The sequence below is a fragment of the Rhineura floridana genome, chromosome 1, assembly GCF_030035675.1.
Source record: "Rhineura floridana isolate rRhiFlo1 chromosome 1, rRhiFlo1.hap2, whole genome shotgun sequence".
NCBI classification, from domain to species: domain Eukaryota; kingdom Metazoa; phylum Chordata; class Lepidosauria; order Squamata; family Rhineuridae; genus Rhineura; species Rhineura floridana.
The window spans coordinates 158292742-158308729 of NC_084480.1; the positions used below are offsets into that span (position 1 = coordinate 158292742).

Here is a 15988-nt window from a genome sequence, read left to right on the forward strand (position 1 = left end):
CTTTTTTCTGCAGGAACTTGGAGGAAGTTTTTGTCGTATAGAGGAGGGGGGGTGTTAAAAAATTATCCGCCCCGGGTGTCAAATACGCTAGGTACCCCACTGGGCCAGCGTCACAGGCGACCCTTCATTTTTGGCTGGCACCGTATGATACGGCGCGGTGGCCGGGTGGCCCTAATAAGCAGTTACAGGAGTCCACGCCCACATCCCTCAGCGCGGGAATTCTCTCCCTCTGGAAGAGAGTCTCCCACCGCCCGCCTGGTGTAAAAGCTTCTCCATGTTCTGAGTAAACCGGTCGGTGGTGGCAAGGTGATCAAAAAGCCGCGAACGTTAACCGATGGGAATCTATTAATTACTTCGCATTCCTGTTTAGTCAGGTATAACACACGTGCGGCTACATTCCCTATCCCCGTTTATTCGACAGAGAGAGTTCAATGTGGCTTTCTCGCAAGTAAGCGCGCACAGGCTCGCGGCCTTAGAGGCTGCCTTGAGGAAATCAAAGGACGTTCGCTTTTTAGCCAGTTGCGCCTCATGAGGGAGGAGGGCAGTAACGGCAAGATTTGTTTCCTGAAGAAGAACGGCGCGCCTACGAGCGGTCTGTGTATTTGCATCAGTGAACTCTTGGAAGCGAACGGAAGAAAGAGAGGCTGACGGAGAGACAGACTCCACCATGCCAGGCAAGTGATTGCCCGCGCTTGGGCTGCCTCGAGTCCTGCCTGCGCCTTTAAGGATCGTGGTAGGAGGCGGAGCGGGGAGTGTCCGGGGCAGGCTCTGGAGGTTGCTCAGACGGTGGAGTGGGACTCTCTGGGACTGCAGTGGCGGTGGATCGGGCTCCAGGTTGGCCTGCGGGGAGGAAGCGAGAACGCACGACGAGGGCTGTGCCAGCATGGACTGGGGCACAGAGCTCTGGGTAAGCGAACGGGCAACTAGCTGGGTTGAGCGCCCTTGGATTTGCACTGTTCTCCTTGGGATTGTGATATCGATTTCTCGGTGTACCCCATATTTCTTCTCTCCGTCCTCCCTCTCTTTTTCTCTTCCTCCATGTCCGATCACTTCGTCTCTGTCTCCGCCCAGGATTGGGTTTCTCCAATAATTCCCAGGCCTGATTTAAAACGTGATTCTTCGTCCTTTTCTCCAACTCCCATCCCAACCACATTTTGTTCCCATGCCAGAGTTTAGCCGCCCCACTCCGCAACACATTCGCTCTTTGCCCTGCCTCACCTTCTCGACCCGATACTATTCTTCTCCGGCTGTCACTTGCCTGGGCTCTTTCCTCCTTCTCCCTTTGGGACCCTTGTTTCATACAATTTTCTTATCCTTCGGTGACCCTTGCTTTTCTCCCTCCTTCGCCCTCTTGTTTGTTTGCTTGTTTGGGGAGGGGGAGAAAACAGTGGGTCGGCTCCTCCCTCCCTTATGAGCAGTGAATGTAAAATTTCCCGGGTTACTAGCTTATTTTGAGCTTGTAAGAAGAATGTATGCATTAAATTAACTTTATTTTGGTCAGGTAAGCCAAACCACCTGAAAGTAAGAGGAGGCACTTCAGATTCACGATCTTCAATATTAAAAACTGTGTTTGTACCCATAGCAAGCCCCCCCCCCGCTGCTTCCCTGAACATTTATCTTCTCTATCTACGGTTTTTGCAATAGATAATTAGTAGGTGGGCAGTCCAGAAGCCCTTTGTCTATCACTCTGTCATGAGTAGTGGCAAGTGAGCTGCATGTTTAACTGTAGCTTCCCCAACCCTACCCACCATGCTGGACTAACCCTAGACCCTTAGGAACTGCTGTTGCCCCAGGAACCCTTTGCATGTTGGGGTGCGACTCTCAGATTGCAGACACTGAGTAGCGATTTAAGAGCTGGATGCCCCAGAAACCTCTGACATTGCTCTTGTTAGCACATAAAGCTAAGCCAAACCATGGCTTAGCGTGGACAAGCAAGTGTGTGGGCTCCTTTAGAGCAGGGGTAGGGAACCTTTGGCTCGTCAGATGTTGCTGAGCTGCGGCTCCCATCATCCCTGCCCATTGGTTATGCTTGCTGGGGCTGATGGAAGTTGTAGTTCACCAACATCTGGAGGGCCAAAGGCTGCCCACACTGCTGCAAAGGAATCATGGCCATTTCACTCCTTCCCAGTCGTTTTGTTGCTGTGCTGAGTTGCCAAGGTTTGTCTTAATGGTTACCAGGCTGCTGTATGGAAACCTAGGGCCTGCCTCTTGCATGATGTGCTGCCCTGTTGCCCCTGAGCAACCACTTGGGGGCTTTGTGTGATTTGGCCCAGCCATGTGTCTGGAATTACTGTTTGAAGAAGATTTTAATGTACATGTTATCGCTTGATACCGTTTAACTGTCCTGCTGTAGTTACAATCAGAGTAGCAAAATAATTGTAATTTGTAGGTGAAGTGGGAATTCTGCTTCTGGCCCAAATTAATGAATGCAAACCCCAAGGAGAGTTACTCCAGACTGTATCTTTTTTTGTTCCAAGTTAATCTATAATAGGGATGGACTGACTTTAGTCTTTAGACTTTTTTTTTAAATAGTTACATAGTCCACCAATGTGTTTTAAATTTGTGAAGCAAGACTGTGTACTCAGGTCGGGATCTCTTAACTGTTAACAGGTAATAGCATAATTAATATATGTTAACTAATCCTGAGTAGGCTCTCTTGCTTAAAACATGAAGTGCAATGCTTATAGCAGGGCTGGTCATACGTGCAGGATCTAATTTTGTTTTTCACTATACCCCTGAGATCCACCAACCAGAGTCTACTGGGAAAAACATACACTTAGAATTAAAGAACTGTGAGCCCTGGAATTTACTTTGAGTACTGAACTCAACTGAGCACTGAATTTGTAGTCCTTCCACACAACAATCTGCTCCTGGCTACCCTGTTTTTTTGTTAACTTTTGTTAATTGCTATTATTTTGACAATGTGCTAGTGGTTTAATCTGCTGCAAATCACCCAGAGATCTACTAGTAAATCCAGACCTAATTTATACCCCCCCTTCTGTATTGGACCAATGTCCAAATAGCATTCCGTGCACGATTTTTGTCAAGTGCTTGATAGTCCACTGGAAATTGGCCATTGGTTCACTGGTGGACTGAGCTTTTTTCAAAATGACTGATGCTGAAAATACCCAAGATAGTCTGGGAGTATCTCTGGTCTATATTATAATGCCAGGCTTCATTTGTATAGTCTGCATTTTGCTGTGACTTCTCCTGTTTCTCCTTTCAGAAGGTGCTGTTGCTCTTGCTCCAGGGGCAAATGGTAGGGAATTAGTTGCATGGCTGCTTCTCTCCCCCAGCCTTTATTTAAGTGCTCTGAAGCAGTTTCTGAGTCTCCATAAGGATCACTGCTTTCTCTTGCATCAGGGTAAGGTTTCACTTTACTGTGTGCACTGGGCAGGTACAGGATTCTACAGGTGTCTTTCTCACACTCTCAGCAAAACTGTGGTGTCTAATCTAGTTAGTTCAGAGATTAATTTAGCCTGGCTGCTGGAGTGGAATAAGCTATTCCTGGCTTCAGCCAGAAATACCTTGTTTGAGTGCCCTCAGCAGGGGAAACAATATTTAAATACCCTCAACATTCATTCTCTTAATCATATTCACTTGCTTACTTCCACCTCTGCAAAACATAACTTGAGTAAGTTTCTGGGTCTCTTGGGTTCTGTGCCATATCTAGGATTAAAAGAGGGCAGTGTACAAGTTGAAGTGGATGCATACAGGGTATGGTTGCTAGGTATCCCTTAACTCCAAATGTTGTCATTCGGTGAAACCTTCCACGGGGTGCCTGAATTCATTGTTTCGAAATCAGTAGATTTTGTTGGGGGCTGCTTATTCTTTACCTAGGAGCTGGTTGTTATTTAATGAATTACCTGTGCGTAGATGAAGTTGCCACAGACAAGTTTTGTGGGTTTATGTGCTGGGATGCCATAATTTGACCGTGGCCTTTTGTGGTATGCATCTGTATGTGTCACAAAATAGGGTGTGTCTGTGTGCATACGATTGTCACTGTTGACAGTCAAGTTCAGCATGATTTTTCCCATGTGGTAATGCTATCTGTATAGTAAAAAAAAGTGTCACAGAGTTTGATTTAACTTGTGGTGGATTCACAAAACTGATTTTCCCGCCACATTGTAGGATTTGTCTTGTTTTATATTTTGAAAAACAACTCAGTCCCAGGTGAATCTACTCTAAAACCATCTTGGTTGGGCCATAAAAGTCTCTATTTGTATCTGAAGTGTATGTGTGAATAGTTCCTTTCTATGTTTTTTTTAAATGTTCATGCGGATCTTTAAGAATCTGGCAGAACCGTGTGACACAAGTGAAACATGGGTTTTGAAATCCGTATTCTGAAGGAAGGGGGGGGCATTATTTGCAGGCAGAGTTAATAGACAGGAGTTGAACCAGATTATCTCCTGCAAATAGCCATGCATGGCTGTTTACTGTTTATCCCACAGACAGGCTCCAAGACTAGAAGAAGCTTGGTTGGAGGAAGAAAACAGCAAGAGCTGTGTGTCTGCTGAAGAGAACTATGGAACATTGAGCCTCCCCTCTGCCCTTGCCTTAACATTAACTGGCAAATACATATTTACCAGCATAACATGTAGTTCTGCCCTTGTCTGCAGGATGGACTGGAATTTCTATTTGAAGTGGGGGTGCGGAAGCCTCTATTGATCACTGAGCTTTTTCTGTGTAGATCTATTTAAGCTGTTATCTATTGTTCAAGCTATTCTGTCTCGCATCTGGCTGTGGTCCAAGGTGCTTTTGTTAACCTTTAGGTAAGGATTTGAAAGCCTTTGATTGTAAATCTCTAAATGCATGGTGATTAAAAGGAGCCGTGTTTATATTGGTGAACTGAGTTAGGTTGTGTGGTGTTTGCTTCAGCATGTTTTCCCCCTGTCACTGTCCCCCCCATGAAACCTCTTTTAGCTCTCTGAAATGTACAGTGTATGACAGATGAGAGAGCCTATGTGCCACTTCTTATAAGTGGGTAGCCGTTAAAGGATTCACTGGAGTGACCCAAAATGACTTTTTAAAGAAATACAAATACTGAATTTGAACAAATTTAAGATTTCATAAATATTAATATTTCAAAAATTTACCTAAACATTTTACACAGAATTGCATTTATGATGGAAAGCTAAACCAGTGCCTTGTTTTGGAATCTCATTAATAGGAAAACCCATTTCTGGTAAGCAAAAACATATATTAACTCTTAGTATTTGGAAGTTTCTGCAGGGATACAGAAAGAGGTGGAGGTATGGTGGATGGTTTGTTGTAAATGAAGTTCCACTAATGTTTTAGAAAAATGTATCATGCCAAAATGTGTATTAGTTTTTGAATGCAAAAATTTGAAATTTGATTTAAAGTCATTTTTACCACCACCCCATTCCCTGAGGCAAACTTTTTTTAGGCAATGCTTGCAAAACTGTGTTCCTTTTTCTCACGTTTTTTGAACAGTATAACTTTAAATGAGTTCTCTACTTGGACACAAAAGGGAAAGGTGATGGCCCATAAGAAAAATGCCGTAATTGTCAGGATCTTTCTTAGGCCAGTGTCACAAAATAGCAAACAAGCTTCCAGGTTCTCCAGAATTCTTCATCATTCTATCAGAATTCTATTCATCAGAATTCTAAGTGCTAAACCAAGGGGTGATAAGGAAGGAACTCTTTTGCAGAATATTCTTGGGCTATTAAAAATGTAAATGTACTGCCTTCAAGTCGATTCCTACTTATGGTGACCCTATAGGGTTTTCATGAGGCTGAGAAGCAGTGACTGGCCCAAGGTCACCCAGTGAGTTTCATGGCTGTGTGGGGATTTGAACCCTCCAACACCTTAACCACTACACCATTACACCAGGGTATTTTGCAATTGGGATTAAATGTTATGTCTGAGAAAGAATTTGGCCTCTTTGGATCCAGTTCTCCTGTCTAAAATATAACTTGCAGCCTCATTCAGCTTCGAAAAGTGAACAAAAGTGGTATAGCTTGAAGTGTGCTCATTTCCTAAGGGTGCAATCTTATGAGAGTGAGTCTCATTTAACTTAGGACTTGCATCAAAGTAAATATGCACAAGATTGTGCTGCACTTTGCCAGACTGGGGGAGCCAGGAGGGGGGGAAAGAATGCTTGTGTGGCAGGTCTTGATTCCTTGTTAGCAAAAAAAAAAAGTCAAATTCATGCTGTGGGGTTTTCCACTCCAGTTTCTTCTCACTGCTAAGTTTAATATCATAAGGAAAGTGATTCCCTTATGCAGATTCTCCCTCATAACTCCCACTAAAGCAGTTCGAGTATTTGTCCGACTAAAAAAATGCAAGCCATCTCAAGCCATGATTTCCGCCCAGTATATTGGCATTTCTTATAAATGCAGCTGACTTCCTGGCAGTAGTTGCTGTTCCTTTTTTGTTTGTCTTGATGCCTGGATACAGATTTTGTTTTTGTTTTTTAACGTCAAGCTTTTCTCCTGAAGCCTAAAATGTAGGTTTTGATCAGCTTTTTCCTTAGGGAGAAATGGAATTGTATTAAATGGAATTGAAACCAGTATTGTTTCAAATGTTGGTGTCCATAGCAAGACCTCATGTAAACAAGCAAACTGGATCACTTCATTACGTTTTCCAGGGTGCTCTTCTAGCTGTAATTAGCATGAATGACTCTGTTCCCTGGAGATAAGGTAGTTTCAGATGGTTCCCTCACCCCACACACATTTCTCACATTCTTTTTCTTCCTGACACTAGTTTAGTGTGGATGTTTTCTGTCTGGTTGCTGGGATTGGGAGGAGAGCTCAGTTTTTCTAAAGGGAGATAACTGGTTGGAGCTGCAAATAACTGTTCCTTAATGAGTTTCTATGGGAGACTACTTCTGGTGTAGCCAAGGGAGGGGAACTGAGACACAGTGAGAACCTATTAGGCCGTTATATTTATTATCCAAATGTTCAGGTTCTCTTGCTCTTTGGGGGGTGTCTCTTCATATGTACACCTTAAAATGTAAACATGTTATTTATTTTAGTACATGTATATCCTATGTTTAATGAGTTCAAGGCAGTGTCTCTCTCCCCCTCCCCATCCTTTTATCCTTACAAAAACTCTGAGTTAGGTTAGGCTGAAAGATGGCGACTGGCCCAAGGTCATCAAGTGAGCTTCATGAGAGTGGTGATTTGACCCTTGGTCAAAGGCGTAGATCAGCATTCTATTATCACTGCTGTGTAAACTGTACAGTTTGTAGATTTCATGCATCAAGCATGTTTGTAGACATGAGCATTCCTCTGGGAGAGTGTTCAGGGAGCTGTAACTGGCTGTCAGTCCCTGTTGGGTGTATTACTGGTGGCAAACCCTGTAATGTGTGAAATGGCATGCTGTGTCTTTGCCCTCAGTCCTGATGAGGGTTCAAGCCTCTCTCTCTAAAGGAGGAGTGACTAACCTTTTTTCCCCAAGGGCCATATTCATCTTCGATCAACTCTCTGGGGGCCACATGCCAGTGATGATATGCTCATACATGCAGATACACACAGGTACACAGCTCCCCCTCTTCCATTGATACATGCAAATCAGCTGACGAGGGGAGGTAATCACCCCTTTTCTGCTCATTAAATTTTTGCCGCCTTGGGCTCCTTCTGGGAGGAAGGGCAGGAGATGATGATGATGATGATGATGAGAGGAGGGGACAGTTTGCATTCTTATCTATTGCATCTACTTTACGTGATTTCCCCCCTTTTTGCCACTGGAGGCAGAAGGGGGGGCTTAGGGTTCAGAAAATTTGGTTTGGGAGGCCAGATCAGTCCCCCAACCTGGAGCAGGCCACTATGTCCCTGTGCCACAATTGGTGGTTAGACTTTTGGTTTATCTCTTAGTCTCATTATGGCCTTGTCTGAATACAATTGTAAAAGACTAGGATATAAATAAATTATTACTTGTGGCTGCATGCCTTGATTTGTTGGAAACTTATTCACCTAACATGATTGCTTCCATCTCCCCCCCCCCCCCCGACCACGTGTACACACGCATATGTTCTTCAGTCAAAGCTGGCCTAGTCTGTTGGGATGAAGCCGTAGTTGCTATAGAGACTGCCTTGCACTTTATGCATCCACAGGGGAGCGGGAAGGAGGGAGAGGTTGATGTGTGCTTTGACTGTGAAGTGGAGGAAATTAGATTCTCTTAGAGAATGGGGATGAAGGGTGCCAAAGACCGAGCAATTTAGAATAGAGTGGGAGGGGCAAATCTATGGAAAGGAAGCCAGTTGCTTACTTGACAGATGTAAATTCCCACCATTTCCATAATGCTTCCTTGTATTTTTAGTAACCTGGCCTTCCATGCCAGAATCGTTGAACTGAAGTCTTGGGACCAACTGAAGCCATTTTGGTACCTGAGACAGGAAATCCAAAGGGCAACCTCTAGCTCTAATTTCCATGGGGCATAATCCACTGGGGAGTTCTCCCGAGCAAGTCTAATTGCCATTCTTGGGAGCTGCACTGGATCCTGAAATGACAATAGGGCTACCTCCATGCTTGCCTTAACCAGGAAGTCAGAATAGTTAATTGTGATGATCTCTTTCCCATTATGCTTGCCAGATGCTTTGTAAACATCCTGCTCCAAATGTGAAGTAGGAGGCAAAGAAGCTCTGGCCTGGTACTGTCAAAGGCCAATGGGTTTGCCTTCACTCGTAGCTTCTTAAAGGGGGAGACAAATTACACCAATCTCTTCTATATGGGTAGGACACTTGCTGTCTATTGTTGACACAAAGTTAACTTGGTCCTCTCGTGACAATGAGATGCTGCAGCAATTGCAGAGTCAAGGCATGTGGTTTGCAATTCCGTTGCTCAGTGGAGGAGATTGATATTAAAGAAGAGCTCAGAGTACTTATTGGTGATGGCTGGTCATCTCGGTCCCGGTGAGAACTGTAATGGAGCTTTTGGGTCAGCAAGGTTTTATGTTTAGGAATTCTTGGCTGCACTTTCAGAAGCTTGGAGTTCCCAAATTGGCATTATTGCCTCCTATCATTCATTGGAAACTGGGCTGGAAAAATCTAATCTGCCTGGTTACCAGGGTTCAGTTCAGACATGGCATCAAACCATGACTAGGAAAGCTTTTTTGTTACATCTTTTTCTCCTCCTTCATCCAAGTAACTCAGGGAGACATACTTCTTTCTCTTTCCCTTCTTCCATTTTATCCTCTCAACAACCCTGTGGTAGGCTAGGCTAAAAAATAATGGCTAGCCCAAGGGCACGTGCTGGTATAATGTCTGAACGAACAAACAAAAAAAAGAATATGAAAATGGTTTGAAATGGGTTTGCAAACCATGGGTGATACTTACTGTTAGTACTTCATTGGTGTATTAATTTTAGTGAGTCCATCTTACTTTGATGTGATGTCTAAATTATTGACAAACCATCATTATGGCCATTGCTCCACCTCTAGAATCCCCTACACCATAACAGGAGTGCTGAGCAGATGGAAAATGAAAGCTGACCAGCAGGTCTAAACCATAGTCTGGTCTAAAGGTTGACTCCACGGAATCCAGCTCTTTTGGGTTGCTTAGGCTTTCCTGGATCGCCTAAGGTGCCTAGTTTTCATTCATTTTATAGTGGGGTGGATGAAGTGCTCCAAGGAGAAAACTGGAACAAGTCTTGCGAAGACCTGTGAATATCTAAGATGGTCATGAAAGGTACTGGTGCTCCTGTATTCTTTTAGGACAGTATATATTTGATTTCAGAAAAAGAAAGCAGACGTGGTGTGGAAAACAGTCAGGGTGGTGAACTTTTTTCCTCTCTCAAGGGGTGCATTTTCCAGGTGGTGGGGAAACTTGTTAGCAGTGAGCAGAACCAAAGCCAGTGATAAGTGGGGGGAGAGCCAAAAGAGGATGGTCCCACCAGTTTTTTCCCTGCCACCCCCTTTTCACTTGCGCACATATATCCTTCTTATTCTCCTACCAAATAGGCTGCCGGAAGAGGGACAGATTGCCCTTGCTGGAGGTCTGAACTGATTGCTTACAGAGGGCTTTCCCCCTCCTCCTTCCTGCACCTTTCTGACCAACATTTCTTCTTTCCCTCTGGGCTTCCTCACCTATGTGAAAATAGGCAGAGGGCCAAACATAGCCCCTAGGCTGCAGGTTCCCTGCCCCTGGTACTAGTACTGAAAGGCCAGATGAATTTTTTCTACACACTAGAAGAGAAATTGATTTTTTAATTGATGAAGCTCTAATGTTGCAGCAGCAAGCCACGAAGTAATAGGTTGGTGAAATAATAGGGACCTTTTTAGGTTTGCCAATTTCCCTAATTGTAGACTTGCAATTTAAATCCATTAGCTTATATAGTTCACAGTGTGCTAGGGTGGAGAGAGAGGTCTCATGCTATGGTCCCCAAATTTAATTTGGAACACAGTGTTTGACTTTTGAGACATCAGCACTGTTTGAGAAAGCATCTGTCTTTTTTCTTCCTTACTGTTCAACCAGTACTGTGAAGGCCTTCATTTCACCCAAAGACTTGCTTGAACTGGAAAGGCCATCTCATATCTGGGACCTCCAAGTGGCCTCTGAATAGGAAATTACCTTGTCTTGCTTCTACCACTCCAGTGTTGGTAAGGAGTGTATTTTGGTGAACTGCCCCAGGTTTGCTGTGGGTCACTGGCAACTCAACCAAAGGTAGTCCAAGGTGAAAAGACTCCAGATCATTAGCATGTCGCTTCTGTAGAGTCCAGTGTGCTGTCATCCACTCTTTCAAACAACCTCATGTGTTTGAGGATTTGCCTCCTGGCAGCGTGTGTACATTGCTTAGCATTTGGTGTGAAGCATTAGTGTAAAATTGTCTAGTGGTTGTTTCACTGTAGCCCTAATTGTTTGTGGTGGTGTTGCAAGCTAGTATGGACTGGACTTCCGGGGGGGCATAAATTATTATCTTTGCCTTAGAAATATATAACCATGGTTTCCCGGGTGTACACCAAGACCATAATTGGATTCTTGAAAGAAGGAGAAAAGTCTTGAGTCTGTCACAGCCATAGTCCTGGTTACCTGAAGTGAAGTGGCGCAGAGCAAGGGTGTGTATGTAGAAGCTGGCTTCAGGGAGTCTCCTCAAACTGCCACTCAACTGTGGATCCATCTCTCAGACTTGAGTATGATTTTATTATGAGACTTTTATAAGCCATTTTGTTATTGTCTTGGTTATAAAGCAGGATGCAAGTATAATAAATCAATCCAGGAATATAGCCCTGTCCAGGAGCAAAGGGGTGGGTGTAGGGCAGGGATGGGGAGACTGTGCCCCTCCAGATGTTGTTAGACTCCAACTCCCATCAGTACCGTTTGTAGTCTAACAACATCTGGAGGATCACAGGCTCTCCACCCCGGTGTAATAGATGGCTCTGTATCCCATAATGATGTTTGCTGACACCACTATGTCCTGAGCAACATTCCCTTCAAATTACATGTGCAAGGGCTGCCTTTCACCCAGTCAGGCTGTATCCTGCTATCTCTTCGCTCAAGGCTGAGCAAAGTAGCCCTGATGTGCTTCAGATCCATCTGAGAAAGTCTTCCTAAATCAGCTGCTAGGCTGCTTATGACGGTTCCACTTCCTGGTGGGGAGGCAATACTAGGAGAGTACCCAGGAGCCAGCCTTTATTATTGTTAATTGAGTGGAAGAGTAAGTCTGGGGAGTGATCAGAGTCAGGATTAGAAGAGGACTTATTTCCACCCCCTATATACCTCCCCCGCCACACCTCACATACCACCTGCCCATAATCTACAGGACAGAGAATTACGTTTATTGTGTCCTCAGAAGCTTGATTGCGTGACTGAACTTTTGGAGGTGACCTGAATCACTTGAGAAGTATTGGGAGGGGGTGACTGGATGCTGACCATGTGTGCATATTTTGGTTTGGGGCTTGTATCTCTCCCAGTCAATATTGACCATAAGTGTCCTGTACAATATACGTTGTATATCCATGCAGTGTTAGAGCAGGAGTAGTGCGTGAGAACTACTTCTAGTGCTAAATTCTCCTGACCAGGTCAGGACCTGCTGCTGCTAGTTCTACAACCATTGCCGGAAAGTAGCCTAGGAGGAGCTGAGTGAATTTCCTAGAAGAGCCTTTGATTTGCAGAAATTTGAAAGGTGCTTTAAAAGCCCCAGAAAAAGTTGATGGGGACCTCTTCCTTTGCCCTTCATCTCCTTGACAGTTTCTCCAGTCCCTTTTAGTAGCTGCAGGGCAAGATGCTCAGCTTCTGGAGTTGTGTGCCTAGACACTAGAGATGTTTTCTTTTCTATGTAAGAATCTAATTCCTTATCTTTTTATTATTTATGTAGCGCTACTGATGTGGATGGCACTTCACAGAGTGACAACATAAAAGAAGTCCCTGTCTTGAGGAGTTTTCAATCCAAAATTCGACATAGGGAAAGGCTACAGAGGGAAAGAAGATAGAGATCATAGCAGGGAAACAATATGAATTCAGTTAAGTTGCAGTTCACTAGCTTGGCTTAGGGCCAAAGCAGGTGAGATGCTGGGAGATCTGGGATTGTGTGATAATTATTTTAAAATTCTAAGCAACTAGTTTGGGTGGGGGCTGTGAACTGAGGGTAGAAATATGCTCGCTGTTCTCCACCTCTCTTCTGAAAACGGGCACACAACGCTAGTCACACCCCTCCCCCTGTTTTTACTGTAAAACCTGGTAGGATCTACTTGAGTGCAGTTTTTAAAATTTGCTTCAAAGAGATTTCACTACTGATTGGCAGATCAACGGGTTCCACCTCAAGTTATCGCCAGTGGAAACTGTTTACTGTAGAGGCGACTAGTGTGCTCACAGCCTGAGTTTTCCTGATCAATCCTCAGCTGCTTTGAACCAAAAGAACAAAAGGGGGGGGAGCTGAAGATCCCATCACAGATCTTAGTTTCAGTAGTGGATGAGGACTGGGGGAGAGGGGTATAGTACCCAAAGCAGTGGGTTTTTAGGAGAGTTTTGAAGGAGGAGAGTAAGGCAGTTTCACTTAGATCATCTAAGAGTAAAATGTGAAAAGCTTCATTTGCTTAAAGCACAGAGAAGAAAGCAAATGATCAGTCATAAAGAAGTGTTGCTTTGTTTTTCTTCTTCTTCTTGGTTTTGGTAAGTACATAATCTATACCCCAAAACATTTCTTTGTATGATGCGTCCAGTTCCATTGCGGACATAACAATATGTATGAAGGTTTTGCTGTACAGTAGGGCCCTGCTTCTTGGTGCCCCGCTTTTTGGCATTCTGCTAATACAGAGCCAGTGGAGCGATCAGCTGGAGGGGGGGCTGGAGCTCCCCACGCTCCAGCTGATCTCGCTTGAGGAGGGGAAAGCTCCCTGCACTACAGCTGATCTCCTCTTCGTGCCGGAGGAGGGGAAAGATCTCCTCCTTGGGGCGAGACTCCTGCTCGAGCTGATCATGTCCGAGGAGGGGAAGATCTGATCTCTTCCTCCTCTGGTGCGATCAGCAGGTTAGGTTCCAGACCCCCGCACTGCAGCTGATCCGCTTTTGGGCGGTTTTCGCTTTTCGGTGGGGGTCTGGAACCTAACCTGCCATATGAGTGGGGCCCTACTGTAATCTGGTCATTCTCTATAGTTCCTGTTGATAGGATTTAGTGCCATTGTTCTTGCATTTGCTGTTCCTGTTGAGCATGATGTAACAGAACTTTTATCTTGGTGATAAAAATCCTGGCTTGACTTCAGTGTAAAGGATCAAGACTTTACTGAAGGCTTTAGGCTTGATTGAATAATTAAAGCAGCACCCTAGGAATCCCTATGGAATGGCTGCAAATGACCAAGACCTGTTTTATTGGGTGTCCTGCTTGGTGAGCAAGCCTGAAAGCAGATCTTTGTGAAAAGAGAGGTATGGGAAACTTATTCATTTGTGAGCTGAGCTGAGAGTCAGGAGGTAACCTGCTGGTTATGATAAAAAAGCTGTGGCACAACCATATTTGGAATTCTCTGTACAACTTTGGTCACTCCATCTCACATAGGTTATCATAGAGTTCAGAAAAAGAGTGACTAAAATGTTCAAGCAGCTGGAGCACCTTCCCTATAAGGAAGAGCTAAATCATTTCGAACTGCCGTGATTATGTCCACAGGCTTAGATGGATAATAGGTGCTTCCCACTTACGTTGCGATTCTCAAGTATCTGACCAGACTGCACATAGTACTTGTTCCACAACTAACCAACCCCTTCTCCCAACTTAGTCCCAATGAATGAAGAATGGGTTCATTTGGATGGATTTGGACTTTCAGCTTATTACAGACCTCCTTAGATCTAGAGACAGAATCCCTGAGTCTCTTAACTTGTCTGCTCACTAGAATGCAGAGAGGGCATAGAGTGGTAATGCAGGAACTTGGCTGCTCCTTTGTTTGGAGGCTTCAGCCATGTTCGCTGCTGCTGTCTTGTTCTTCACCAGTAGCCATAGAGGAGCCAGTGCACAGTTTGTCAGCCATGACTTACTGAAGGAGAATAGGTGGTGATGGCTGCATTGCTTGTCTTTCATATATGCAGCAGAGCTGTGCCCTTGTGTTGTCCTATCTTCCCTGGCCTGTAGAAATTTTTGCTGATGCCCAAGACTGGAAAAATATCCAGCCCTGATGAACATGTTCTTGCAGCATCTTTTCTACAGATAGGTGAGATCCAATGGAACTGGCAGTGTTTCTTGGGTTGCAAGATGGGTACTGGCAGAAAGAGTGCCTTGCAACGTGAACAGAAAGGTTGAGGAGAACTGTTCTTTCCTTTTTAAGTCTCCACTCCTGCAACAGCTGCCTTGCCTTGGATTTACGCCTGAACTTCTCGCCTTTCTGTGCCACTCAGCCTACTTGTATCCTAAAAATAATACATGCTGGAAGCAGTGGCTTGGCAAGGGCATCGCACAGCAAATGTCAGCTTCCAAGGGTGACTCTGAATGCCCTTCTGTTTTGATGCCCCTTGCAAATAGGCAGCGGCTTAAAACAGAACCTCTGGCATCAAACGAGCTGGGGATTTCTTGGTAGCCAACTTGCCAAGCAGCTTTCAAAGAAGGCAAGGTTCTGCAGAGCTCTTCAGAGGAGAAGCATGTAGAATGCCTCACTGCTGTCCCTTCTCTCTTTCTGTAATCACCTCCCACATGACATGGCCTGAATCCAAAAACCCTCTAGAAAAACAAGCTTTGCAAAGGCACAAATGTACCAAGGCAACCAGCTCTGTGTTGCTGTGTCCTGCACCCCCTTCATTCTGTTAAAAATCCAGGCATTTCAAGTTTCTGCAGATAAAATTGGGGTTATGACTTCATCAGGGCTGGAAGAAGAAAATATTCTTAGGACCTGGCACCAAATTTAGTGTGGGTGACTGCAGTTCTTCCTGCCCTGGACTTCATGATTCAGATCTGTGTGTAGACAGCAAGATTCTAGAGTCATCTTTTGACAGGCTTCTGCAATTCCTGGGTTTGACTTTTGATTATAGTTTTTGGTGGCTTAGACAAACAATATCAAAGTGTATGCTTTATTTTTGTCAGCCTCCTTAGTGAAAGCATTTTCCTTTTGTGTATTGCTATGTTGTCCCTACTTTGGCTCCCTGTTGAAAAGACTTTAATTGGAGGCCCCCTTCAGCTATACTTCTTAATTTTTGCCTACTACATTCTGTTAGGTTAAATGTTTCATTCAACACTTTTAAAAACATGTACACTACATTTGCCCTTCCGTTCTCCTCATTAAAATAGTATGTACTTTTTTTCTTATATTTGTATCCTGCCCTTCTTTTCAGGGGTTAGGGATTGGGGAGGGTGGGCAGTTCCCAGTGTCTTCCAAGCACTGATCAGAACAAGACCTGCTCAGTTTCTTATCTTAAAAGTTTTATAAGGATTTGCTCCTCAGTCGTATTTCATTGTCAAATATCCTCCAAATTTCAGAATATTTGCTGGACATTTGATATCTGTGTCGGTTAAATGTGACAATGCGTATCTGGTAGATGACATGCAACAGTATTTAGTATTTGATAGATGAAAGGTGCCAACAGGTTTAAATCTGAAATTTTAAGATAAAATTT

At 44.3% G+C, this 15988-nt stretch overlaps 1 protein-coding gene across 4 annotated transcripts in view; it reads left to right on the forward strand.

Moving 5' to 3' along the window:
- Positions 1 to 743: 743 nt before the first annotated feature.
- TRIP10 (thyroid hormone receptor interactor 10) overlaps positions 744 to 15988 on the forward strand; it is a 124780-nt gene continuing 109535 nt past the window's right edge. For 3 of the 4 annotated variants that reach the window (XM_061639495.1, XM_061639512.1, XM_061639503.1), the window contains exon 1: positions 793 to 907. In XM_061639495.1, the coding sequence (XP_061495479.1) occupies positions 884 to 907 (24 nt within the window). In that variant the 5' untranslated portion in view covers positions 793 to 883. Of the gene's footprint in view, positions 908 to 15988 lie in introns of all 4 variants that reach the window. The other variant, XM_061639520.1, reaches the window with a different exon arrangement.